Source organism: Aquila chrysaetos, chromosome 25 (genome assembly GCF_900496995.4).
Source record: "Aquila chrysaetos chrysaetos chromosome 25, bAquChr1.4, whole genome shotgun sequence".
In the NCBI taxonomy this organism is placed as follows: Eukaryota; Metazoa; Chordata; class Aves; order Accipitriformes; family Accipitridae; genus Aquila; species Aquila chrysaetos.
In genome coordinates, this window is record NC_044028.1 from 17,675,876 (window position 1) to 17,702,380 (window position 26,505).

Consider the following 26,505-nt stretch of genomic DNA (forward strand, 5'->3'; position numbering starts at 1 on the left):
CAACTTTTGTCATGCAACCGGGACCTTTTGGGGGGCCAGGAAGGAAAGAGCTGAGCCCTCAGAGGAGCACATACTTTGTTATCTGTGTATGCTCTTCCCCCACAGCTCTGGCTCTGCCTGACCACATGAATTCCCACATCACCTACCCACCTAGTGCTGCAAGGGTGTCACCTCCAACAGGAGCCAGGCAGGGCTGGGAAGCCACGGATAAGGCAGTCCCAGACCCCTCAGCATGTGACCACCTGGGAGAGGAAGCTGGAAAGCACTGTATGTATTATGGATTGTCCTGAAATAAATTAGTGAGGTTATTAATGATTCTACAACCCCAACTCCCTCCAGAGAAACCCACACACCAGAAACAGGTTTTCAGTTTTTATTATTTTATCCAAGTCAGCAAATACTATTTTATTCGGACAGCTTGCCTTAGGGTAGCACCAGACCCCCTGCTGCCTGCACAGCCCCCCTTTCAGCAATGAATGCTGTTTAAAGTCCTCCATTTAAGGGATTGCCTCCCCACGGAAACACTATTCTATAAAATCCTCTCCCCGCTTTCCCCCTTGGGCTACTCTAGCACCCCTTTAAGCCTTTGCATCTGGGCTCCTGCAGCACCTTTTCTGTGGGGCTCTCCTTTTCCTTCATACATACACTGCTGCATCTCACCTCCCCCTTTTCCCAGGCCCCCAAGCATTACAATCTATTGTATGTACCATCTTACCCCCCAAAACACCCCTTTCTTCCACCTTATGACCTAGCAAAGCCAGCCCCAAGTCTGTGTAGTCTCTCCTTCCAGCCACCCACTTTCCTACACAGCCTACCCAGCTCTAAAGGCATTGCTGAGCCAGGGCTTCCCTTGCTCTCCAGCTGCTCCTAGGCCCCTTCACTTGGGTTTTGATTTTTTTTGTTGTTTTGGTTTTGTTGTTGTTGTTGTTTTGTTTTGTTTTTTTTCCTTCTATGAAAACTTTCCCCCTTTCCCCACAGGCATCTTGCCTTAAATTCAAGTCTGGGCTTCCAAGGGACACAGCACTGACAACCCTGTACTAGTACAGCCAGAGACACCACCAGAGGCTAGGGAGAGGGCAGTGCAAACTGCCTTGGCACTCCCCACCATTCCTCCAGCAACAGGGAAGGAAGGACAAAGCCCAAAATATTCTTCCCAGAACAGCCTCAATACCCCGAGAAGCTTTCAGGGATGCTGCTTTGGGAGAATTGGCTCCACCTCATCAAAACTAATTCTTCAGGGTGAAATCTCCTGCAGCTTTGTCCCACTGCCTGCTGCACAGCTAGCACCAGACACCCACATGCATATACCCATGTCATTTGCTAAAGATGAAAAAACAGTGTGCCATGTTAAGTTTAAGAGTTAAACCTGAGTAGAAAGCAGACCCACACAGCTGAGCACACTGCCAAGCACATACAAGCTGCCAGCAGGGCAGGTTCATATCAGCATGGGCCATACCTATCTCAGTGCCCCACGACTGTCCCCAGGAAGCACAGATACATCAGTAGAACAATCAAACTAGATGTCACCTTTACCAAGTGCAGACTAGCCTTCAAGTCTGCCTATATGGTCTTAGGCTGCTGATCAGAAGGGGCGACGAGCTCAAAGGATGGAGCCAGAATGGATTTTTGTATTTTGGCATCTGTGATCAAGGTCCAAAAATCAGCAGGAACACACAGTTTCTTCCTCTTCCCAAAGATACTTTTCCAGACTTATCAAGGCCATCTCTCACAGACTTCAGGTTTTGTTGATTGTTGGTTTCCCCACCCTCCACAAGACTCAGCAATACACAGGAACAGAGAGGTACTAGAAACCATTTTACATCAACGTAACTGCCACCAAAGCCCTTGTGGCTGCTCACCCAGCTCCAAGAGATGGAGCAGTCTCCTGGAAAGGCAGCCTCTTCCTGCACCACTTGTCTGCCCTTTGAAAATGCCCACACCGCCAACATGAGAATGCCTTGGCAGAACTGTTCCTAAACACTAAAGCCTGGAAATCAAAGGCAGGCAGCGGTTGAGGACCAAAGCTTTGCACCGCAGCTACGTCTGGGATGTGATTTCTTTTGCCCATCTCCCATGTGGAATAGATCTATCCCTCCGCTCTTGTTCTGCCTGCCTTGGCACTCTGCTGCTTGCCAGAGGCACAGAAGAATGAACAGTCTCAAGCTCTTCGTTCTCTCTCATGTCCTTCCAGGAGAACATCTGCTTTGCCACCACTGTCAGTGTTGGGATCTTGGCACTGACAAACCAGACCAACGGTCTCTGCCATAAAGCATTTACCACAAAAACGAGTTCTTCGGGACTAAATCACATGATCACAAACAACCCCTGAGGAGGCCAAGAATCTGAAGCAAACCAGGGTGGGCTGGTTGGAGGAAAGGTTTTGAAGCACAGATCTGGGATGGCAGTAGAGCAGACATTCCAGCTAGACACTAGGGCTGCATGAGATTCGCTGCAGCTTAATAAGGCAAACATTACAAACTCTATTCACTTTACCCATCCACAACAAACCTGCCTTCCTTACTGCCTCAGATACATTTTCTGTGCCGATCCACGTGGCATAGGAGCAGCCAGGGCAAGTGTCAGAGGCCTTGGGGAAGATGGGATGCAGAAAAGGATAGTTAATTGATAGCTGTGGGTAACTGTCAACTTTCTAACACCACACAGCCCTGAATGACAAGGGCTGCAGGAAGCTTAAGACAGATAAAACTTCTGGGCTCAGTGCTTCTCCTCTTAACCTAACGTTTTGGTATGAACAACAATGATCCTGGGAACCCAGACAACAGTCCGGCCCAAAGAGCTCCTGGGTTGTCTTCTGCTGCCCCTCGTTCTCCCAGGCCTGTTCTCTGATGGCTGAGACCTTCTTCCAAACATCCACCAGCTGCTGCAGCACCCTCAGCAGAGCTGCAGTGCTGCCAGCACGACCCTTGCGCTCATTCTCTCAGGCACACTCAGCTTCCGGGTGGAACAGTCACCCGACGTCAGTATTCCTGCAGCCACCAGGAAAAAAAGAGGACAGTCACCCTTTCAGTGGGACAGAGAGACAAGGGGACTAAGGATTTTCCAAAGAGAAAACCAACCAGAGGGCACATAAGGATTAGTTAGAGTACAGCCTCAGTGTGCAGGCTATGAGCGAGCACTGGGCACATGCAGCAGATGGCTCTTACTTGCTGCAAGGAATGATGCCCCCCTCAATGCCACAGCCCTCTGTGCCTGTTATTAGTTCCCACTCACCCTCCTGCTTTGTTACAGCTCTAGCCAGCTCTGCCCGCTCTGGCCTGGGGCTTGGAGCCTTTGGAGGTTTTGAGTCACAGTCTGCAGAGCTTTTCCTGAGGACAAACCAAAAGGAAAAAATCAGTGTTAGCAATAGGCCAGCAAGCAGTAAAGAACAGGCTGCAGTCTGCATTCAGCCACTGTTATCCTGCCTTCATGCTGCCTTCTGCCCTGCAGCTTCCAGTGCCCTGAAAACAGGAGCATCTCTGCTCTCTGACTGCCTGTTGCTGGGACAAGTTCCTGTCGCCAAGAGAACAGGACACAGGCTTTGGGAACCACTTCAAAACCAGCTCTGACCACTAAGCAGGAGAGATGCAGGTGGCCACATACCCCCTTCTCTCAGCCTGGGCCTGTCAGCAGAAGATGAGGCAGAGCCCAAGATCTGCAATGAGAGTAAGTGCAAGAAAATGCCAGCACCAACTTCAGAGCCTGGGGAATTCCCTGGATGAGAGAGGATCACTCCAAACTACCACTGCCAAATCATCAAAAACCTGCCCAGCCATGCCTCCCCCTCCAAGCACAACAGTCACTTCATATGTCCAGAGTCCTCCCCCACCTTACCCATTTCCCCCACACACTCCTCTAGGACAGCTGACAGCTCAGGCAAGCTCAGAGACTTCAAGGAAGGTGGCCATCCTTCCAGTACTGCAAGAAAGAGGAACCACACTTTTAATCAATCTGTACGCTCTCTGTGACAGAGGGGGGACAAGGGTTTGGTGCTGCTCTGAAGCATCTACACCCAAAGCGGCTCTGGTTCAGGGTTCTGAGTCACATGGGAGGAGAGCTGGAACTGCCTGTGACAAACTGAGGGTTTTTTTTATGGCAATTCTACCACTTAAGAATGTTATATTTGTTGATATATGGCTGGGTCATACATTAAATGAATCTCAGAGAGATTAAGTATAGTGGACAGAAATCAACAGGATCTCTACTTGTCTCACTTTTAAAACACAAGCAGCAAAGAGTACATCTCTGGAAGCATGTCACAGGCAGCAGGATCACTTGCTAACTCCTCGTGACAAGGAGCCGGTGGACCAAGCCTGTCCAGCCACGTACATGAGATTGCCCCACAGACCGAACAGCACAATCCCCCAGACTGGGTCAGGGAACAAAGCTCGGCTTCTGATTCAGTCCTTGCTCTAGTGCATGGTGTGGTAACACACTCGAGGTACCCACAGGCTGCAGTGTAGGAATGGGAAGCCACAGGCCCATGAAGCAGGGCTGCCACTCTGGGTGTCTGCACTACAGCTTTGCATTTTTAGCCACAAACACCTGCCAGACCCCAAAACTTCCCACTTGCTAAGAATCAAAAGTTGCTGAGAAACTCTGCTGCAGTTGAAGTCCAAACGCCCCATGTGCTTTAAATGCTTTCCCTGAGCAAGAATTTTTACATTAAATTTAACAGTTTGGCTGCTCCTCCATTTCCAAATCACTTCTACCCATGTCCTTTCAGCAATGAAAGACAAACATGTGGCTTGCTCTGAGGCCTCCTGCTGTTTACCCACCCCTTGCACCCATTTCTGTAGTTTGATAAGCTCTTCCTCACCTGGACGTTCACCAGGCCGCCTGCTCTCACCGGTTCCCAGCTGCACCTTTGTGTCCAGCACTCTGCCGACTGCCTGCTCTTGGGTTAGCCGGGAGGACAGCTCTGCTTGACAGGATCTGCCAAACAAGACAAAGCCCATCAGAAATGCACAGGGACACTTCTTGGAACAACATGCCAGTCTGTGCACTCCTACATCCTGCAAGTACCTGCTTGGGGTGCCGAGGGACCGCATCTAACGCCCTGGGTTACAAACTGCTCCTTGTTCCTTCCCAGGAAGAGGAAGACGTGCCCCAGACAAAGCTCAGGGCGCTCTCCATTGTGCCCCATCTCCACAGCAATCTCTGCCCCTGTCCACAGAGGAGCTGCGGGGGGAGAAGAGAAGGAGGGGGCGGGGTGAGCAGGAGAAAGCCCAAGCCAGGGGCTGCGCCTGGTTTATATGAGAATCAAGCCTGATCCAAGGTTTCTAATGGGCAAATGAAGCTACCTCAGGACAGGCATCAGGTTAAAGCAAGAGAGGCGCACGAAGTTCTCTGGCTATCCTCATCATACCATCAATTCAAACAGTGTATCCTCAGAGCATGGCAGGGCCCTTCTACCAGGCAGCCTCAGCTCCTCCGTCGGGGGGAAAAGACAAGTGCTTTGCCCCTTGCAGCTGGGAATATTGCTCTGCTGTCCTTCTGGAAGCCAATCCCAGTTCACCCTGGCTTGGTAGGGAGCAGACCCCATTCCCTGTTGGGCTAGGATCTATAAGCAGTAGGATTAATGCCGCCTTCAAGGACGTGTCTGTTCTACCAGTGGACAGAACAGGGCCCATGACAGAAGTCCAAGTGGGGCAGGGAGAAAAGCACCACAAAGGCAACAAAAGGCAGGGGAAGACAGAACTCAAAGGCAGTGATGTGAATGAACTGGGCAGGTTTTTCTGCTAGGTGTCAGAGTTACAAGAAAAGTATTCTTCACTAGCCAGGGCAAGATATTGCAAGTCCTTTGATGATACAGTTTGGAAGTTAGAAACTCTTTCCTGCCTTCACCCAATCACCAAGTTATACCCTGGTCACGGGGTCTCATACAAGCACAAAGGACTTAGCCTTTTGGTTCCTTCTAGTTGAAACAGGAGCACTCAGCATCTGAGAAGTCAGGCCATTTATAGCTCCTGCATCTGATTAAGGCTTCACATCTGCTCATATGGCTGTGGCTTTCCACTAGAGAAAAGTCAGGCAGGATCAAAAATGGGTCCACATGCCTGGAGAGCTCTCCTGCCTTACCTTAAGCATCACCTGTAAGACAGTCAATATGACCTCTGATCTCTGTACAGCCCAAATCCCGTTTCCCAGTAGCCTTAGTGCCAGCTCCTGGGAATGACTTACTTGATCTGATCCAGCAGGACTCCAGCATCCTTGGTGATGGCCTGAGCCTCTTTGAGCTGGCACTGTATGGCATTCCAGGTCTCATCCCGCTCCATCAAACAGCTCTCAGCCACTGCACGCAGCTTCTGCTCCTGGCACACCTGGCCCTTCATCACCTCCACCTCTTCACAACTCTGTGGCAGAGCAGAACGGAGGATTAGGCTGGGAGTACTGTACATCACTCATATGTGCCTGCTCTGACACATCCCTGGAGTCCCTGCTATTTTAATGGCTTAGGCAGCCAGAGGGTTCCTGCAGAATTGCACCCAACCCAGTGGGAAAGGAAGCTGGATAAGGCTTGCACACTGAATAGTTTCTCTCCACACCAAAACCAGGCCCACAGTTACAATTTCCCCTTCCTCTCCATTTGCAAAGATACTCAGTAGGCCCAATTTCCCGAATCAAGAGAAGTCTGTTCACTAATGGCTGCAAAACTTCACCATAAAAATGACACTACTGAAAAAGAGTAGCTATTCAATTCCTCCCACTCACCCTTTTAGTTCTCAGGTGGATGGGAAACCCTGACATAAAGGCTTCACAAGCACAGAGCACAAAAGATGAGGAGCAGATAAGCTGCACTTACAGTGTTTCCTGAACTACCTGACACCAAGTGTGTCCACTGGAAGATATGTCTTTTCCTTTACCCCAGTCCATTAGAGATACAACCTAAACATATGCTACCAATCACTTATTGTAGTGTGATAAGGCATTGAGCAGCTCATAGCAGACTTCTTACCTTGTGCAGCTGAATGGCCAATTCCTGCATCTCAGCCTCCAGCCGATCTGCGTAGGCCAGCTCCAGGGCATCACTGGGCGGCCGAGCATTGCTGTGCCATCGGGCAATGGCAGAGGTCATCTTCCTCTTGGGTCCAAACAGACTGGTAGGAGAATGGCAAACTGTCAGGGACCAAACACGGCACCATCTGCCCCTAGGCCCAATAGGGTGCCATGAGGACCTCTGCAGTCTCCTGCAGGTTCCTCCAAGGCACCTCCAAAAACAGGAGCCTGTTACAGCCAAGAACCAGGGGATATCAAAATTGTGTGGGAGACAGCCAGAACAGAAAAGCACTCAGTAGCTAAACTTTCCTGACCAGGCTGTGTGCATGGTTTGTGAGGGGAAAGATAAGAACTACATTACAAACACTCACGTGATGCCTATCTCCTTCAGATCACTCTCTGTGAGGGTCAGGAAGATCCGGAGGTCAACATCTTGCTCCTCAAACACTTGCAGATACTTCAGGCACCCAATCTGCTCAAGGAATGTTGCCAGGTCCTGCAGCCCATCCAAAACAAACCTATTTATACCCTCACAAACAAAAGCATTACTATTCCTCTTAATCATAAACATCTGCTTCCTCATGTTGCTGTTATGCCTTCCTGGGTTCTAGCAGCAACCATGACTTCCCCTGGTTAACTGCCCTTCTCCATAGTCACACAACACAACAGGACTGGCCTGTCTGCTGCAGCCATTGCCTCTTGTAACAAATGCAGAGAAGGACACACCAACATCTGCCCTAGTCCACGCCACAGCCATGTCTGGTAGCACACCCACAGGCCTGGAGGGTCTAGAACACCCCTCCAAGCAACAGCAACACCTACGCAAACAGGTCTTTGTACAAGAAATTGCTGTTTCACAAGCATTTAAGTTTGGGCAGAGGTTTGGAATCAAAGGTGTTTTGGCAACAACTTCCCTTTTATCTGAGAAGGCCAAGAAAGCAGCTTAAGCAACCTTGGAAAAGCCTCCCACGCTTGATAGAGTGACACAGTCTGCATTACTTCAGAGATAACTTTCTGTGCATAGTTACCTGGGGCCCTGTATAGGCAGGAGGCTCAGGAAGTATTAGGTGCTGACTAGAGCCCCCAGCTTTCCCTGGGCAGTGGGTCCACTGGCTATCGCTGTTGCTGTAGCGGTTCTTGATCTTAAAGCTCTTGGCTTGTTTCCGACTAGGGGGACTGTTTGCATGGTCAGAATCCTAAAAAAGAAGGAAAAAAGCCACAAAATGGAAAGGCCAAGGGTGATCATGCAAAGATATCAGTATCACTACAGCTAACAAGTGCAGAATCCTGCAAGTCCCAAGCTCTAAATCCAGGCAGTGGTCCACAAACACAGGCAACAAAGACTAACAAAGCCTTTATTAGGAGGGGCTGAGTCATCACTCCCAAGATGGCAGCTTGGTACCATGGAATCGTATCAGGCTCTTGCAATCCTAGCTTAGGAAGCAACATGCCAGAGCGAGCCAGCCAAAGCAAAGGGCAATGCTGAATCTTCCCTGAACCAATACAACGCACTGAGATTCTACCTGTGGGAAGCTCCTCAAGATACAGAGGACTTTTGCTCATGTTCAGCTATATCACCCTTCTGTACATCAGCCCCAGAGCTATGTCCTGAACCATGAGAGCTGTGACTTGAACCATGGAGTATGGAGAACCATGGTGAACCATAGAACCATGGAGAGAACCAACCTCTTCCCCTCTCTGTACTTCAGAAATGCCAATACAGCACTGCTGTGCTTCTCTGAATCTTACTATACTGCCTGCTACCTTGCCAAGCTCAAGGACTGACCCAGCTCTAGCAAGTCACATCCTTTATTGATGACCACCTAGCTAGAAGTCTGCAAAGAGTTCAGAAGCTGAAGAGAACTTAAAAATTACTGACTAACCATCAACAACCTGCTCTAGAGTGAGTCTGCTCTGAGAGTTGACTACTAGCCAGAGATCAAACAAGCCAATCCATAATCTTCAAATATGGAAACTGGTTTTCTTGTTTCTTCCTCACCCAGCCCAGTTCTACAGCCTCCTGTGGAGGTAGAGTCATAGCAGGCTGTGGAAGGGTGACAGCACTGGCTAAGCTGAAGGCACAGAAAGGAAAATTGAAAACCCCACCTCATTGCTTTCCAAGGAGCCTTCACTGCTGACTCCCAGGGCTTTGGTCAGGCATTCACTGCTGCTGCTGCTGCTCCTGACAGTTGCCAAGTTGTTGGTGAAAAAAATGTTATCCTCTAAAAGGGAATAGGAAATAAAAAGTTTGAGGTTCAACTTCCTTACACTCAGTGCTGTTGTTGCCACACAATTACCAGCAAAACCTGCTGGAGTTGTAAAGGAAGGAGAAACCCAGAGCAAGGCTTCATATGCAGCACTCATGACACAACACGATTCTGAGACAGAAATATCACGTTTCTGATCCCAGGCACTAATCTTTCTCCAAGTCTGTTTAGTAGCACAGAGAACAGGAAGGCTGAGTGTGCATGTTTCTGTGAGGCTCTTGGTTATGGGGTGGAAAAGTGGATTATTACTACAAAGCCTGCACTCCCATTAGTACAGGAAAGGCCTTCCCTTGAGCTCAGAGCCAATGCACAGACACATTATCCTTTATTAATTTAGGAACTGCCCATAGATCTTTCCTTTGTGCTGCTTCACAGAATGGTGAGGTTGGAAGGCACCTCTGGAGGTCATCTTGTCCAAACCCCTGCTCAAGCAGGATCACCTACAGCAGGTTGCCCAGGACCACATCCAGGAGCATCTCCAAGGATGGAGACTCCACAACCTCTCTCTTGACACCCTGCTCCAGTGTGCAGTCACCCTCACAGTAAAAAAAAAAAAAAAAATAAAAGCAGCATTTCCTTATGTTCAGAGGGAGCTTCCTGTCTTTCAGTTTGTGCCCATTGCCTCTTGTCCTGTCACTGGACACCACTGAAAACAGCCTTGCTCCATCTTCTTTACACCCTCCCTTCAGATTATTTGTACAAATTGATGAGATCCCCACTAAGTTTTCTCTTCTGTTGGCTAAACCATCCCAGCACTCTCAGCCTTTCCTCACAAGATACTCCAATCCTCAACATCTTAGTGGGAAAGGAACATGCAAGCCGAGGGGTTGGTCTCACATCCAGGTGTGCACTGCAAGCCAGACTGTTTTCTGAGGCAGTGACTTACCCCTGCTGCTGCTGCTCTCCACATCCTGCTCATTAATTGGAGAGGTAACATCCCGATTCCGGATATTGTCTGCTTCACAGCTGCCATCATCATCGAAGGTAACGTAGCCCTGAGGAGGGACCTGCTCTGTGTGCAAGAGGAAAGGAGAACAAACAAAGATTAGGATGCAAGTTACCAGGGAGGCTCCAGCAGGAAAAACAACCACTTGGGGATTTGAAAATAATCAAAAGAAGAGACTGTCTTCTCAACTAGCAGGTTTCAGTCTAAAAAGCACAGAGGAAAAACTGAGAAGCATACGCCTACAGTCTCCCTCACAAACCCACATCAGCTGTACTTTATTTAGATGGTGGCATTGAAAAAAAGCCAGAGGAAACTGCCTCATGGCAGAGGTGCACCTTAAATAGCAGCTTTCAGCATTTCCTCTCCTCTTCATACCGCAATTGTCAAAGGGGAAAAACATCTGCTTAAGAGAGCAAGTGCCAGCCATGTCCCAGCCCCAGCCAAGCACACCCTGTAAAACCAACCCCTCTGCATCTGTTAAAACACTAGTAGCATCCCACTATGATTTAAGAGGCTGACAGTATCATTTTGATACAGCCACTACCTGTGGGATAATATGTATCTGTATTAAGAGGATGAACCGAACTTTGAACATGCTTTTAAGTCCATATTCTTGGCTATTCTAGACAACCTGAGAAAAATCTATGGCTATGACACACACACAAGAAAACAAAACTCATACCACTGCATCCAGGGGTTGATGTCTGAACTGGGATCATCTTTCTCTTGGCCTATTGCAAAGGTTTTGTAATCTCATTTTTAGTAGTATTTCAAGCATCAGGGAAGACAAAACTGACAGGTCTAGGAGCAGCAAGTTCACTTCCACGATCAATGATTTCTTGGCCTGTGTGACCACTTCCTCTGTCATCGGCTTGAGAAGGGTTCTCGAACTTTTGAGCCTACCTCAAAAAGGGAAGCTGGACTGTTCTCAAGAGTCAGGGGAACAGTAATTGAGGTAAGAGCAGTGTTTGTTCCACAGAAGTGTTCCACTCATCAATATCCAGCCCTGACAAAAGAGTTCAAGGGGTTTTCTTTTTAAACCAGAGATTGGATAGCCTTGTTATGATGGTGTTCGCTATCTTTGTTTCTGTACAAACCACACGTGAATCCCAAATGAAGAGAAAAAATTGTTGGCACAGAAATAGCTGCAAAGCATTTGAGACCTCAAAGGACTCTCAGTTAGGCTTCTAACTATTCTCACCATAGCGAGACTGCTTCTTTCCCCCGATTCCAACTGCTGTTATCTTAGCCAAAGCTTGGGGTCCGTCATGGATGCTGGGACCCTTGGTCCTACGAACAGGTCTCTGTCTCTGGGGAGCAGAACATGATTCATCTGAGGAACTCAGCTCTTCATATTTTCCTGTAGGTCAAACACAGACTGTTACCAGCACAGTAATTCATTTACCTACTTTATTTGCTACTGCTCCTATAAATGCAGTAGAAAAAAAACCACCAGAAACATTAAAAGAGGGAGGGTGAAAGTTTAACTAGGTCAGAAAAGGGCCAGCAGACAAAAAAAAAAAGTTGGATCCATGCCTCTTCCATCCTCAGAAATGCTGGAATTTCCAGGACAGACCAGCTAGTACTACCCCATACACACAGTAACATACTTTCAAAATACCAAACACCTCTCTTCAGGTTATATCTTAAAATGAACAAGCTAAAACATCTCTCTATTACCTGGACCCCTGCAGAAGACCTTGGGCACTGGGGCTGCATGCAAATCTATCAGCCCCACAATCTTTGTATGTCCATACTTCATGGCCAGTGTCCGTGCTGTGGCTCCAGTGTTATCTCTGACATCTGCCTTCACTCCCTATAGAAAAAACATGTTCAAAATGTACATAGCAGAGGACACTATACACAAAAATCCAAAGAAGCCAAAGAATTGTCTTAGTTCCTCCATCACAACTACAGCCTCATGTTTGATAGACAGTTCAAGCTCCACTAATACCTTGTTGCCTTTCTAGTTATCCAGTCTCCCCAGTCCCTGAATGCCGAGTAGCCCAGGTATATGGCTCTTGTGCATTGCCACAGGGAACTAGTTTGTTTCATCTGAAAAATGGTTTGCATTGCTGCCTCCTTCTGGAAGTAAGCTGGACCAGTTAAATGGGATATTAAAAACAAATTGTTTAACATTGAGACATGCATGCTCATAAGTTTTTTGGAGGCAGAAGATGCCCACTAGCCCGAGCATGCAAACCTGTAAACACAATATAGAGATTACTGCTTTAGCTGTTTTCTAATTCAGTCATTATTCAATTAAATCTGGGCACTTAGACCTCACTCCTATTCATGTAACACCAGTGTAAAATCAGAGTACTAGCCTTCAGAAAGCACATACTTTGAGAACAGTCCTGGAAGTCTGGGACTTCAGAGGTGACTGTCACCAAGGATCAAACATAACATCATAAGTAGTCTGGTGTCAAACTTGTGGTTCTTCCTCTGAGGGCTGAAACCACAGATTTTCAGCTTTACAGAGAACTGACTTACATGATTGTGATTCTTACAATCACTTACATGATTGAGAAGGTACTGAACAATTATCTCATGGCCAGAAGCAGCTGCTTCCATCAGAGGTGTATATCCATACACAGGCTCCCTAGAGAGAGAATAAACGCACACATGGACTAGGATAATCAAAGCTGAAATATGCTGCAGTCCTTGCCATACCCTAATAGGGTATCTCCAGCCTCTACCCTCAGCTGATCACAAACTCTACCATGTATCAGCTGTTCTACTGCACCCTGGTCTATCTCAGTAAAACTCCCAGTGGAGATTCAGTAAGTATTACTCTATTTGGCTACACAGCAACAGATTACTCTTCCAGCTGCAGATCTGCCTTTCAGTGGCAAAATCAGTTTTGCAGGAGCTAACAAAGCAGGAACCTCCTGTTGACCTCATGCAATTCAATACGCATAAATGTACAGGCAATTCCAAAGGCACAGGAGTGCACTGCATGCTTTAAAAAAAAAACCCAAACCGAACTCCAAGTACAGAGAAAATTCAATAGAAAGACTTGTAAAGTGCACTTGAGTTCAGAAGGTGTTGCACCTGTTTGCTTTCAGAGTTTAGCCCATAATTAAACAAGCAGTAAATCTAATTTCTCTTGATCTTAGTTAAACAAACAGTGACAACATGGGCAGACTTCACTGTTCAGTTTGCAGGTCACCTTCCTTGTATTAGCTAATAGAGTGTGCCATACTTCCTAAGGTACAGGAGGAAAGACAAAAGCAGGCATCTTCTCTGTGTTCGAGTGTGCTCGCATGCCAACTGCTGCTTTCACATCTGAAATGAGATATCTTTTGAGAAATGAAATGACAAATTCCTCCTTACTTGCAGTTGGCATTTGCCCCATTGTCCAGTAAGAACTTGACCATCTGCTGATGTCCGGCACTGGTGCAGTGAAATAAGGCAGTCCAACCATGAATATCCTTCATCTCCAGCTCTGCGCCTTGCTTCAAGAGAACAGAGAATGTTCTTTACTGCACCCCCTCCGCTGGGTCTCTTAGCTACTGCCCCTCTGTGCTGTGATACCAAGAGAGTTTAAATCCCTGTCAGGAAGCTGAACTCGCAACAAAACACAAATTGCACACTTTGGTTGCAACTGGTGGAGAATCCTACCCTGTGCATTTAAACCATGTAGTGTGGCTTTACCTATTTATTATGGGATACACACCTGTAGAAGAAAGTAAGCAACACTTTCATTTCCACAGCTGGAGGCCAGCATGAGCGGCGTCTGCCCTTCTGGTGTTGGGATGTTCACATTCACTCCCGCTTCCAGCAGCAGGTGCACAATGGTGTCATGGCCAATGTAGGAGGCATACATCAGTGGAGTCCAGCCACCACAATTCCTCTTATTTAAATCCAGATCTCCACTAAATAACAGAGAAAAGAATTCAGCTGAACTACTGTCCTGGAGCTGTAGATCATAGTAGGCTCCTGCAGCCTCTTGCTGTCATCACTGTATTGAAAGAAAGCTGAAAAAAATTCTAGCACTGAAGCCTGCATGGGAATTTCTACCAGCTCGAGATAAAAATTATCAGCAGACTCGCCCCTTGAAACTTTGTGCCTAAGAACCCTTTGGAGTTCCAGCCATGCGCCCCTGTTGCAATGTTAGACCGACCTGTACAGCAGTCAGTGAAAAACCATAACTGGCAACAAGTAACCGTAGACCTGTGCCCCTCCCAGACCCTCCTTACCGCTGAATACATTCCTGCACCACTTCATACTGGCCGACGGAGGAGGCTGTATGCAAGTCCAGGGGAACGTCCAGCTCTTCCCGACAGATCATCTGACCAACCCCATGCCACATGGAAAGACTGCGGCTCAGCAGCTCCGACTCGCTGGCTTCATCACTCAGCTCCGACATCCCGCCCTGAGTAACTAAAGCAAAGCAGAACTTTTAGCTGCTGATCTCTATTTTCTACAGAACACGGCATCACCTGTTGGCACTATAGCTCCAAGGTGCCATGGGCTTGGAAGGCAAGGTCACCTCAGAGGTATAGTGCTTCAAATTCCTACCTCTACTTTGATCACCTCCTTAGCCTGAAGCAGTAAGACTTGCTGAGGAGTTTTTGCTGGCAGCTCTTTCTTGCTGCAGTGGACTCTGGGACTTGAATACACTAGAAAAATAAAAGCCAATAATGCTATAAAACCATCTTTCAAATCTCATTTTAAGAGTTCAGAAGCACTAGCTTTATTTCCCCCCCTTCTAATCAAAATATGCCTAGGGCAGCTTCAGATACCCTTGTCAAGAGAAGACTAAATGCCTATTTAAGTGCTGATGGCATGCTCAGTGTAATACAAAAGGATGTAATGCTTGGTCTGCATGTTTTATAATTCAGACTGAGAATTAAGAATTCATGTGTCAGACATTCCTGGTCTTTCTCCATCTGTCTTATATTACAGGACAGCCCTGCTTAAATTAAGACATGGTCATTAATAATGACAACAGTCCACTGCTCTCAAAAGTACTTTATATCACCTGAATAGGGTGCACACTTCATTATGTCATCAGGTTGTAAGTAGATTGTTTCTACCATTTATTGTTTCAGCACTTCAGAAGCAGCCCGGTCCCGTCTCTGTGAATCTTGGAAATTGCTGAAACACTTCGAGCAGCAGTGCACCTGCCCATTCATTATCTGAGCATGTCCACCGTCCTGCAGATAGTAACTTAATTACAAAGCTAGTACAGTTTCATGACTGTCTAAAAGGTTTATTTCCCAACCCTAGCCTTAGGGAGCAATTGCATATTAATCATTTTAACCACTCACAGGAGAGTGTTCTTGTTTGGCACTTCATAAAAAAGCTGTTCGACACAGCTGCATCTATCATTCAAGGTCTTCAGCTGCAGTTTCAGGCTACATCCAAGTCAATCCAACAGGAAGCACTTTCCCCTCCCTGTAGTCTCATTGCCCACCATGCAGGACTTCTGGAGTTTGCCTGGTCCCACTATACATTAAGTTGGGCAGCAAAGACAACAAAGTATTCTTTTCTTTTTCCTGATAATTTCTAGCCAGTTTAATTCCTCAGGCTGATTCATTCTGGGGTCATGCAAATGCCAAATTTGGTGTTGGTGAAGCATAAAAGAGAGCAGGAACACGCTTTTCAGCAGCAGTTGCTCTTTCGATTGCCTCAGCTGTAACATTTCAAAACCATACTTCTATTTCTAAAGAATTGGGAGTCTTTGTCTTGCAAGCATCTTTTCTTATAACATAAGCAAGACGCCTTTAATTCCCACCTCTGTACTCCCCAGCTGGATCCTTTCTCCCACACCTTGCTTTTTTCCACACCTCCTTCTTCAGTTTGTTAAGACTACAAAAGCACCATCCATTCTACCTAATCAGCAGGTGCTGCTAATAAATGTTTCCTTTCTTAAGATATCTGCAAAAGCACCTATTGTAACTAATAGATGCAATTTGTATTACACTGGCAACCCAACAGCCTCAGGCAAGAATACGCAGGGCAGAACACAAAGGAAAGACCAACCGCTTCACAATCAAAATACAAGGAGATATAAGTGGATTGAAGTGGATCATAAGGGGGAAAAGTAGGAGTGTTTCTCACTACAACAGATTAAAGCTGCCCCTGGAAGGCAAAAAGGCATGTTCACAGCTAGTTAAAGGAGGTAAAATCCAGGACAGTTTGGGGAAGCACATTCAGATGAAAGTGAAGCTCACTGTTCTCTCTGCAGACCTCCTTGTTAATTGCATATGTTAACTATAAAAATCATGCATTTGGTCTTTATGAGGATCAGCCCCACATCAGGTACTAGTTACCAACACAACTTTAACAAGTTGATCCACAGTCAACAGGGCAATATTGACATGACAGAAAGGTTATGCTTGACTCCAGAATACTCAAGACTCTCAGTCTCATTCCTACCACTTGCACTGTGCTTTAACTGCCTGTCTTCTCATTTTTTTAAAAAAAAAAAAAAAACAGAAAAAGCAATTTCACCCCAGCCTGAACTGGAGCATGATATCAGCTGTGCAAGCGCCTGAGAAAATACAGAGGACAGCTAAACAGAATTCAGAGGAGAACAATAAAAGTGATCAGAGCCCTAAGAACTGAAATGAAAAGACTGGGTGAAATGAAATCAAGGTTGTCTGATCTAAACAGGAGATGCCTGGAGGGATCATGTGATAACAGCCTTCAAATACATAAATGGTTGCTGCAGAGAGGATGACAGAAATAATCTGTTCCTTGTGGTCATGGTGAATATAACAGGACATAACTGGCTTAAGATGTAGCATGGAAGATTTTGGTTAAAGACCACAAAAATCCTTGTAAAAGTAAAAACAAGAGCACTGTGATGGATTACCAGCAGAGATTCAGTTGCTAAGAATAAACTAGACAAAGACCTCCTGAACATTTATAGGCTGTTCTCTTGTTCTGGGGCAGAGCAATTAAGTTAACATTTGTTAGAGACCTTCCTCAGCCCCGTGAGGCTGTTATTAATGTTATATTTACTACATCAACACCTAGCTATTTATCAGAATCAGAACTCTACAGTGCTGAGACTCAGAGCAGGTAGCAAACGCCACACTGTCCTGGATTCAGAGAGTTTGCTGTCTGAGCAGATGAGAAAACCAGAAGGCAGAAAAAAAGAAATATACCATTAAAAACTTAGTATGAAAACTGCAGCAAAAAGTGCCTTAGTATACCTTTTTGGAGGATATCCCTAAGGAACAAGTGACAGTAGATGAAAAAATGGCAGAAGAGCCATACTAAAATAAATGGGAGGCAATCTGAGAAGCAACTGAGGCAACCAGTCCCAAACACAGAACAAATCCAACACTGCTTGTTAATCACACTCATCAGGCACCATTAAGCTGCACTGGCTCTGCTAAATTCATTCGCTCACATCCTCATCCACAAGCACAGGTAACACCCACACGAGTCCTTCTGTCCCAAAAGGACACAAGACACCCAAGACAGCACAAGTGTGGAGGTTGTTGGAGTTTCCAACTGGGACACCAAGCTGATAACATGCTTTACTTCTGCTCCTGACTTAGTTCTATCTCCTCTAAATTCAGCAATAACCTATTGGAGGAAATAAGAAGCCTTTTTACATCCTTGTATAGGTACAAATAGTTGTTATCAGCTCAGTCACAACAACAAGCGCTCGCTGCCAGAACATCTCATCTTCACACTACTGTATTCTGCTGACTGACCAGTGATGGGTACACACATTACAGCCGTAGGAACCACATCAGTTTTCACAGGATAGTAGTGTGTGAGAGGAAGTATTCCTGCAGCACGAGCTCCAGCTGAGGACCCACAACACCTGGGTTCAATTCTAGGTGTGCCTGTTGAAAAGATACCAAGCTCTTCAACTGTACCACGAGCCTGGCACTTTCAGGCCTGGCACTTTCAGGCACGTTAAAGCACATAATACACTCCCAGAAAGACAAGAGAAGAGGCACAAAAACATTTCAACAGCCACATTAGGGAGCACATTTCCCAGCACAGAGGCTATGCCTGACAAGGCACAGCACTCCAAGGCAGCTGGACACCACAGCCCCCGGGGCTCGATGCCAGGCAGGCTCCAGTCTCACAACGATGCACCTGAAGAGGAGCAAGCCCGGTTGTAGCTGTCAAATTGGTAACTGCGTGGCCGTTCCCAGAAGTCTCACAGCAAAAGGGTTTTCAGGCACGTTACCCCTACACCTCACCGGGACACAGTTCTCCCGAGGCCCTCCTAGGAACAAGGTCTCGACCCCGCGGCGGGGTAGGCCGGGGCACCCCAGCGGCGCGGAACCCGCGCCGCTGGGGTGCCCCGGCCTACCCCGCCGCGGGGCCGGTAGACCTCAGCTAGAGGACTGGACCCCCCCGACCATGGGCCCACCGACACCGGCGACTGCCTGGGGACGGCCCCATAGGCGGCTACTCCCGAGCCAGCCCTCCCCACAGTCACCGGAGAACAACCACCGACCCAACCCGCCACAGGCCCCGCCACCCACTCACCTGCACGCCCGGTGAGCTCCGCTACCGGAAGTCGCCCCGCCCGCGCAAGGAATGCTGGGAACCCTTCTCCCGGCCCAGCCTCTAGACTACAGAGACCAAGAGCCTCCGCGGTGGAAAGGAAGGCTCCGCCCCTTGAGGCGCTGGGCCAATATAAGGTGCCTCTGTGAGGAGGCGGAGCGAAGGCTAGCCAATGGGATTCGGGCTCCGCGGGAGGGCGAGCGGGCGGTTCTAGCAGGCGGGGCGGAGCCGAGCCGGTGGCTGAGGTACAGGGAGGGGGGGCGGGAAAATAAAGCATACCAGACGTGATACGGGCGGGCGGAGCGACGGTCGCGGAGGTTTCAGAGCTGCGTTGTTGCTGTCTGGCCCCTCCTGTTTTTTCTTCATCTTATAAGTCACGTCGGTTCGCTTTACCCCGCTGCCAGGACCCCAGGCCGGGGGCTGAGGCGGGAGTGGGGGGTTCGGAGGCGCCCGGGTGGGTGCTGTGTGTGAGGGGGAGGGGCGGTGCAGGGGGAGGAAGAGGAGGAGGAGGAGGAGGAGGAGGAGGAGGAGGGGGCCCGCGGCGGGGAGCGGCGCCGGGAGGAGGCGGGGGGGGGGGGAAGGCGGACAGCCGCTGGCCGCGTTGCCATGGCGACGGGGGGCGCTGGCGCAGGTGCGCGTGCGCCGGCAGGGCCGCCATTTTGGCGGTTATCAGGGTGTTCCCTCAGCGGGTTCCCTCAGGGCGTCCGCCTGACACTGCGCGTCCCGAAACCTGTCGGTGTGGTGTGACGAGTGCTGAGGGCGGGGGTTAGCTCCTCCCCAGGGCTGCGGCCGGCTGCGTGCCCGTGCCTACCGCCCCGAAGCGAAGGTTTGTTTCCTGCTGTCGCCTGCATCTTTCTCGGTTCCTCCCTCCTTGCCCTCGCACCCAGACAGCGAGGCTCCCCCAGATGGATGTGGCGGGAAATGTCAGTTCTAGTGACTTGGAGAAGCTCAGGATTTCACGTCTCAATTGCCCCAAGCTCTCCAGAAAGTGCCTGATGTGTTATAGCTGTCTAATAAGTCTGCACTTTGTTTTAAACATAGAGTACTGCTTGCTCCCAGAGAAGATGCTGGGTTGGATGGCTGATAAGTCAGATCCAGTATAACATCCTTAACCCTGGGAGACTGACCTTCTCTCAAGTTGGCAGCGGGAGCCACAGTTGTTTTTATCCCCATGGGACTCCCCTTGCCCTTAGCAACCTCTGCTCACTGTCAGAGCGTAGTACTCCATCCAGCCTTGGGGATTTCCCTCCACTTTACCTAAATCAGATTCGGGGGTTGTCTGGCATGAACAAAGCTTCCACTGTATGGATATGGCACGTGAAGTATTTGCAGAGGCACTTTGCAAGTTGTAAACTTCCCAGGGCACGAGATGAGTTTCATTTTGTGTTCAGAGGGGCGTTGTTGGTCCATGCCAATGCAAATAACGGTGACGATGTAATCATACAAACAGTCATTTCAGTACGGAACAACATACAGTCGCAAACCTCTTAACCTTTCTTGCCAAACAGAAATTATTTACTCTCATGTTTGATTACCCAGGAAAAAATGCAATTGTAGCATAAAATTTAAAAAGCAAAGGTTTTCTGTGGGGATTGATCATCTAACTTGTTAGTACAGCAGTAGTCCCAACCGTGTTGTCTCAACTCCTCATGTACATCAAGGAACACACGAGGAAAGAGTCTGCTTTATAAACACTGAGAGGTCAAAATCTAAGAGTGTGCCTACTCTCAAATATTTTTATACAAATCCAGTGGGGAAAAAAGCAAACATGAATAATTTTATCTATCATTTGAGCAGCAAGGAGGGGAATGTGAGAGAAATAGGGAAGAGGAGTAAAAAACAGCTGAGAGCAGAAATGTCAGCCTTGCCTTCGCTGCGTTTCTTCCCTCTCCATGCAGGCAGTGTCAATATGCCTTTCTGAGAACACAGTTACGAGTCAGTCTGGCTAAGAATTCTGAAAAATGCTTCATAAATGAGGGGCTAACCTGCCCCTTGTGTGGCCCCAATTATGGGTGTATATGGTGAGCAGGGCAGAAAGCTCTCAGCCCTCTGAACTCAGGTGGGAAGGAATGACTCCAGAAATGCAGATTTTATTTTTCACTGCTGACAGTGGAAACCCTGGGAGTGCTGAGAATTATGCTGACCTTGAATGCACCTGCTTTGTTCTTGTTTTGTACTGATGTTATCCCTTGTGTTCTTTCGTGAGGTGTACTTAAGCTCATCTTTCATTTGATTGAAGGGAAGCTGTTTGAATGGCCTCAGAAGAGCAAAGTGAGAGTACAGAGCATCCATCTGAGCCTCCTGCAGCTCCTGTTCAGAGTAACAGAACATTTCAATGGGGAGCAATACTTGCTGCAGTGAAAGATCAGCTCCCATCTCTGGACTCTGACACCTCCACAGTAAGCATTGGAAATGGCCTTTCTTTCTCACTGCCTTTTAGAAAAAGCTCTCAAAAGCAAGGTCACCTTAGCCAGGCATTTCTGAGTAGCTAGTATGGTATCCTTGATGGGCTACCTGTTCTGACTATTGTAGCACTGTGCATTAATCCACAGCCTTCTGGATTATCTCAAATTGTCAAAGTGTAATTGTCATCTCCTTTCACTGTATTCTTTGGAACCTGAAAATGGGACTGATTTCTCTAGACAATGAGTGTTTCTAGTCTGGGAAGAGGAAGGTGGTGGGCATCTTGCAGAATGAGTCTGCATTTCTTTGTTTGTTCAGTCAAAAATACACTATGAAAGAAGCGTACTGCTGATTTAAAATGAAATGATAAGGTTTTATACTTGAGAGTATTATGCTATTCATTCCAATAACGTACTTGCCAGACAGTAGGCCTGTTAGTATGTTTTTCTATGTATGGGATTCACAGGAAAGCAATATTCCTGAGGACTTTGGGGTCCGCTGGAAAAAGCATTTGGCAGATGTTTAAATCCTGGATTCTGCTTTTTTCCCTGCCCATAATCGTCCACAAGCCATGTTGCCTTATTGTGCTTCGATTCTACCTGCAAAGAAGCATAATGCCACTAACCTTTTAATATAAAGCGTAAGATTGATGGATATTGTGCAGTATTCTTCACTGTTACAGGTTGTTTACTTGCTGGGTCTTAGTGTCTGGGACAGGCTGCCTCTTGGCTGCTGAAGATCTCTGGATCTGGAAATAATAAAAGTGCCTGCCTCTCTAGTTCAAGATGCTAGCTCTGACATTGACTTTTCCAAAGTGATAATGTGTCTCAAGACTCAATTATTAGTGGCCTTTTGTCCAAATGAGAATATTTTGTTAATTTTCAAACATGTATAAACTTGAAAAAGTATTTTTGAACACTTAAAGGATATATTTTATTCTAACTTAGTATGGCCCTTAATGATATGAAGGGAGTCTTGTGAGCAGTGAAGGAGCCAGAAATGCCTCCATGGGGTATTTATTACTTATTATTAATCAATCATCAGAAGCAGTGTGATCTAGTGGATAAAGTGTTGATACGGATTCCATTACTTGTTTTCTGCACCTGGCTCTATCACTAACATGTTGGACAAGTTATATTGCCTCACTGCTTCTCAGTTCCCCTCTACCTAAATTCTGGTTTAGTTATTTAAAACAACCATTGCGTTTTAGTATGTATCTGTATACTATAGGTTAAGGCCCAACACTCAGAAGTTATTTTTAGCCATTCTTGTTGTATAAGCATACCATAAGGTTAGGACAGAGAGATAGCTTTGTACTTTGCTGCCAAATACCATTCTATAACTAAATCACGTTGAACATTTTTTTACGTATAAACAGTCTCCAAATTCTCTGTTTCTATTACATGTGGAAAAAATTTCCTGGTGAAGGAACTGAGGCAAACTATTTGGCGCTTAAATGCTACCCCTAATTTGCATTCAAAAGATCTGGTTGTATAATCCCTCTCCTGCTTAATGTAGAACAGTAGCCTGCTGAGCCTGCAGTTTCAGTGCTGCACCTTTGTCCGACCAGTTTCCACCTGTGTGAAGATACATTTATGCATCTGAGATCTGTAACCTCAATGGGCTGTGCTTCTGCATACGAAAAGGGCGCTGACAAATGTGTTTTATGCCCTGAAGTACTTTCATTACCCTGATACGCAATTTATTAAGAGGAAAGAAGTTCTGTTGCAGTTTGCTTCAAGTTAAGAGAAATTAACTACACCAGACAGACAGAATTCTCCACAGTGTGGGTTACTGAAAAGGTACACTTGCAAAACAAAAGGACAAGCAGGAAATCTGTGTCCTGACTGCTGAGGAGGTGCTTAATCTCACTTTGGTGTCTATGCGTAAGGATTCATCTCAAATGCATACCTTATGTTCAGAAAAGAGATTTTCGAAGCTATTTAAACTCTGTCCAACCAAATATAGATACTGCTTTGCATTCTGAATAGTGAATGTCAGGGTCCTGATTGCAATAATAAGCCTTCATGGCCCTGCCCAGCCTCAGCTGGGGCTCCCACCCACATGCCCAGCAGCTCTATTTAAGCTCAGCTCTGGGCCTTCACTCTTTGTCTGAGCTATGTTGGAGGAGTACTGGTTTCTAGCTATAGTCTTGTTTGATTCAGACTTTCATCTGTGAATTGACTTTCAGGCTTAATCTCTGACCTGCCTCATCACCACAATATTGCCTTATGATCTGGATTCTTGACACAACCTGGTCACTACCTCTGGTCTGTCCTGCTTACTCCTCTTATGTAGTGTGGGACTGGGCTTTGCCTGGTGAGGCCCTTACCTCTCCAGTTATGTGCTTCCCCTCCTAGCTCCCCTTCCCTTAGGGAGCAGCCCTGCTCTTGGTACTCCGTGATGGTGAATGAGGTATTGCAAAGAATCACTTGGGAGTTAGAGAACTTGCCCACTCTTGTCATCACTTTGCTCAGAGAGATGTTAGTTATCAAACTCCATGGTAATTCAATGTTTTACATGGTTTTTACGATTGTGGCTTGCTCAAATGTTAGGCCACTGTAATTCAGCCTAGGTTGCTGAGTGTTAGGCTATCAGACTGTCTAGTGAATATGTGACTGCAGAGAAAATTCTTGTCTCTGAACTTCAGTCAAATGGTGACAACATAGGATTTGTAATTTCAAAACAGGTATTTCGGTGAGTGTTATAGTCTCTCATTTAATTTCTCTTTTTTTGTTTGCAGTCTGACTGTGAGAGTGATGGGGAGCTTTTCATCTTCCAGCGGGAACAGCCAAATTTAATTCCTGACCTGTCAGAAGAACTGATGGAGTTTTCCCTGGAAGACTCAAGCGTGCAGGTTGTTGGCTGTTGTGTGCGGGCTGTAGTACTCTATCCCCACTCTTCTAGTTGTCTCCAGTATGGGTAGCTGCTGTTATTTGACCTATTCGACTGAATTGTGTGATAGAAGAGCATAGTTCCCAGTGCTTTCTCCCACTAAAGACTAGATCTTTCTCTCTCTTTATACGGTGACCCTTTAAAGTTTTCTCTGTTCTTGAGATTTTAGACTGGTTTTGTCCCATCTCCTTGCAGTTTTTATTATTGTCCTTTTAGTGGTTGTTTTTTTTCCTGTGCACTAACAGTTACACTGTGCAATGACTCCTAAATTTTTCAGGGTTTGAAATAATTTCAGCCACCATTTTATGTAGAATTAGTTAGGACAGTATAGTAAGGAGGATGAGTATGAAGTTTATCCCTTGAACAGCTTTCCTGAGATAAAATTATTACATTGCTTCTGCAGTGATGAAGATTAGCCATCATAGGAAGCTGGAAGAGGAGCAGCTGACCCTACTGTTCCATCATGGGAAGACTAACATTGTGCTGTTTTTCCCCAGTTGTTTATCTTGTTGTAAGAAATGTCATATGATGAGCACATGTAAGGAAAATTAATTTCAAGGATGTTTAGCACTTCCTGAAGTTAAAGTCTCTGGAAAGTAAAGTCTTACTCTTTTCCACGGTGGATATGGTGTGTGCTGTTTCCAGATGGTGTCTGAGTTGGAGCTGCTATCTTCCAATCACTTTGTTTTGGTTTATTGTCAGCCTCTAAAGCTTAGGGAGATACGACTTTCTGCATGTGTGTATTGTCTCTACCTGTAGGAAACCCAGGAAACAGAAAGACACCCATTGGAAGTCTGGAATGGAGATCTGGAAAGTTTTGGCTTTCAGAAAAAAATGGATGGTGCCCAAACCATCGCAAAAGAAGATGTACAAATGATTAAAGATGAGACTTCCAATCTTGCCAGCCATACTGAAGAAATTCCAAGCCAAAAGGGAGCTGTTCTTGAAGAGTCTCTTGCAGATTCCACAGATCACCTTGAAGAAAAAGGACTGGGCAGGAGACAGGCCAGGGAAAGAAGGAACTCTTGGCTTAATATAGCATTGTCTGTGGAAGAGCTGGACAGTAAAAGAGAGAGAAGAAAGCTGATAGAGACAAAGATACTCTCCAAAATAATTCTGGAGCCATCACCAGGCCACCCAGAGCTAGATGTCAAGCCTCCCTCACATGGCGTTAGCAACAGCCTAGAAAGAATTGCTGAGGAAGAAGCCTCCTCTGATGATCATCTTCAAAAACTGACCCATTTGTCATTGCAGGTAAGTGGCCCAAACAAAAAGTTTTGGGGAGTGCTGCTTGTGGGGTGGAGGGCACAGTGTATTGCTTGCAGAATCCTACTAAAATAAAGAACTGAAATGCTAAATTTTGCACACACCGCAGTGTTCTTTGTTGCTTTCATTGTCCTGAACATGGGTTTTGTTGGGTCATGTGCTATGCAAGCTACCAGAAGCTCTTATAGAGTTGTCATTAAGTCTGTAATAGTAGCAAAAGCCATGGGTCAGCAGCATGGTTCATGGTCTTACTCAGGGAAGCAAGCCACAAAGTCTGTCTCTGGGAAGGCAGGGAAATCTTCTGGTCCCAGGCAGACTTTGCATTAAAACAGTGAGCTTTCTGGCCTTCCAGCATCTTGTCTTTTCTGTAGCATTGGCGTAATGCTGGAGGTGACAAGAGAAGGTGGTTAGGGTTGTTCCTGAAGTCTTAAATCTCTTCCACCTAAGGCAGGTGCTTAGGTCTGTGGGATGACCAGCTCGTGTGCTTACCTGGTATGTGGCCCCAGTGTGGAGAGGTTGTTCTCTTCAGTACTATAGTTACACATCTCTACTTCCTTACTGATTTTTAAGGTCATTAGGATGTAAGCAGCACAGAAGAACAGGAACCTCATATTTCTGTTAAAAGCCTTCTATAGAATCGGAGTACAGATGTTTCCTTTCCCCTTTCATCTACACTCACAAAAATAAACTTCTTGGTGTTAGAGCTGTTCTAGTATAGGCAAAGAATGCAGCTGCTTGCTTGTTTTTTGAATTGTGCTGCATCATTTAACCATGCTGTTATTGGAGGGGATCTTTTTCAAGTGGTTCTAGGTTTAATTCCCATCTCCTCTCGTGTAAGTCAGTTGCTCTATTAATTCAGGGGGCATGATTTTCCTTTCAGAACCTGTTTGATATCACTGACTTCAATGAACTGAAGTCTCATGCTTTTGGGCGAGTACTGAGAGCAGGCTCAGTGTATTCTCACTTTCATAAAGTGAGGGCAAAGCTGTATCCTTTGTGTGCAAGGTGTATGTGCTTAGATTTGAAAGGTGGTTGTTACTTCCCAGCTCAGCAAGGTACCTCAGTTTATGTCAGGTAAAGTTGTTAAAACTAATACACAGTTTCTTTTTGATTCTAATCATACCAGTTCATTTGAAAATGACTTTTTTTTTTCCTTAAGTCCCTTGCTGTATTAGAAATGGAATTGTGCAAATCTTCATTTCTTTTTCTTCTGGACCCTGTATAGTACCTTACAATAGTGCT

General features: G+C 46.5%; 2 protein-coding genes across 12 annotated transcripts in view; one reads left to right on the forward strand and one right to left on the reverse strand.

The window, feature by feature from the left end:
* Window positions 1-359: 359 nt before the first annotated feature.
* On the reverse strand, window positions 360-18,776 carry ANKS3 (ankyrin repeat and sterile alpha motif domain containing 3). Of its 7 annotated transcripts, none has more exons than XM_030001401.2 (18): window positions 18,682-18,776; window positions 14,734-14,834; window positions 14,412-14,587; window positions 13,889-14,087; window positions 13,546-13,667; window positions 12,730-12,811; window positions 11,890-12,025; window positions 11,411-11,569; window positions 10,150-10,275; window positions 9,103-9,218; window positions 8,025-8,192; window positions 7,368-7,492; window positions 6,956-7,097; window positions 6,181-6,353; window positions 4,817-4,932; window positions 3,832-3,915; window positions 3,232-3,326; window positions 360-2,987 (listed from the first exon to the last, which is right to left on the reverse strand). In XM_030001401.2, the coding sequence occupies exons 3-17, from the start codon at window positions 14,579-14,581 to the stop codon at window positions 3,244-3,246; spliced, it is 2,001 nt and encodes a 666-aa protein (XP_029857261.1). In that variant the 5' UTR covers window positions 14,582-14,587; window positions 14,734-14,834; window positions 18,682-18,776; the 3' UTR covers window positions 360-2,987; window positions 3,232-3,243. The 7 variants fall into 7 exon arrangements, 6 of the variants coding, with proteins under 6 accessions (XP_029857261.1, XP_029857255.1, XP_029857254.1 ...); XM_030001395.2 differs by having other exon boundaries at window positions 14,412-14,595; window positions 18,682-18,716; XM_030001394.2 differs by lacking the exon at window positions 18,682-18,776 and adding an exon at window positions 15,486-15,758.
* A 117-nt stretch (window positions 18,777-18,893) lies between these two features.
* The window catches only part of DNAAF8 (dynein axonemal assembly factor 8), a 98,685-nt gene continuing 91,073 nt past the window's right edge, over window positions 18,894-26,505 (forward strand). Inside the window, exons 1-4 of one of the 5 annotated variants that reach the window (XM_030001384.1) lie at window positions 18,894-18,944; window positions 19,741-21,098; window positions 23,846-23,959; window positions 24,757-25,251. In XM_030001384.1, coding sequence (XP_029857244.1) covers window positions 20,952-21,098; window positions 23,846-23,959; window positions 24,757-25,251 — 756 coding nt within the window. In that variant the 5' untranslated portion in view covers window positions 18,894-18,944; window positions 19,741-20,951. Of the gene's footprint in view, window positions 18,945-18,983; window positions 19,154-19,257; window positions 21,099-23,845; window positions 23,960-24,756; window positions 25,252-26,505 lie in introns of those variants that run through there. The other 4 variants (XM_030001382.1, XM_030001387.1, XM_030001385.2 and 1 more) reach the window with 4 other exon arrangements.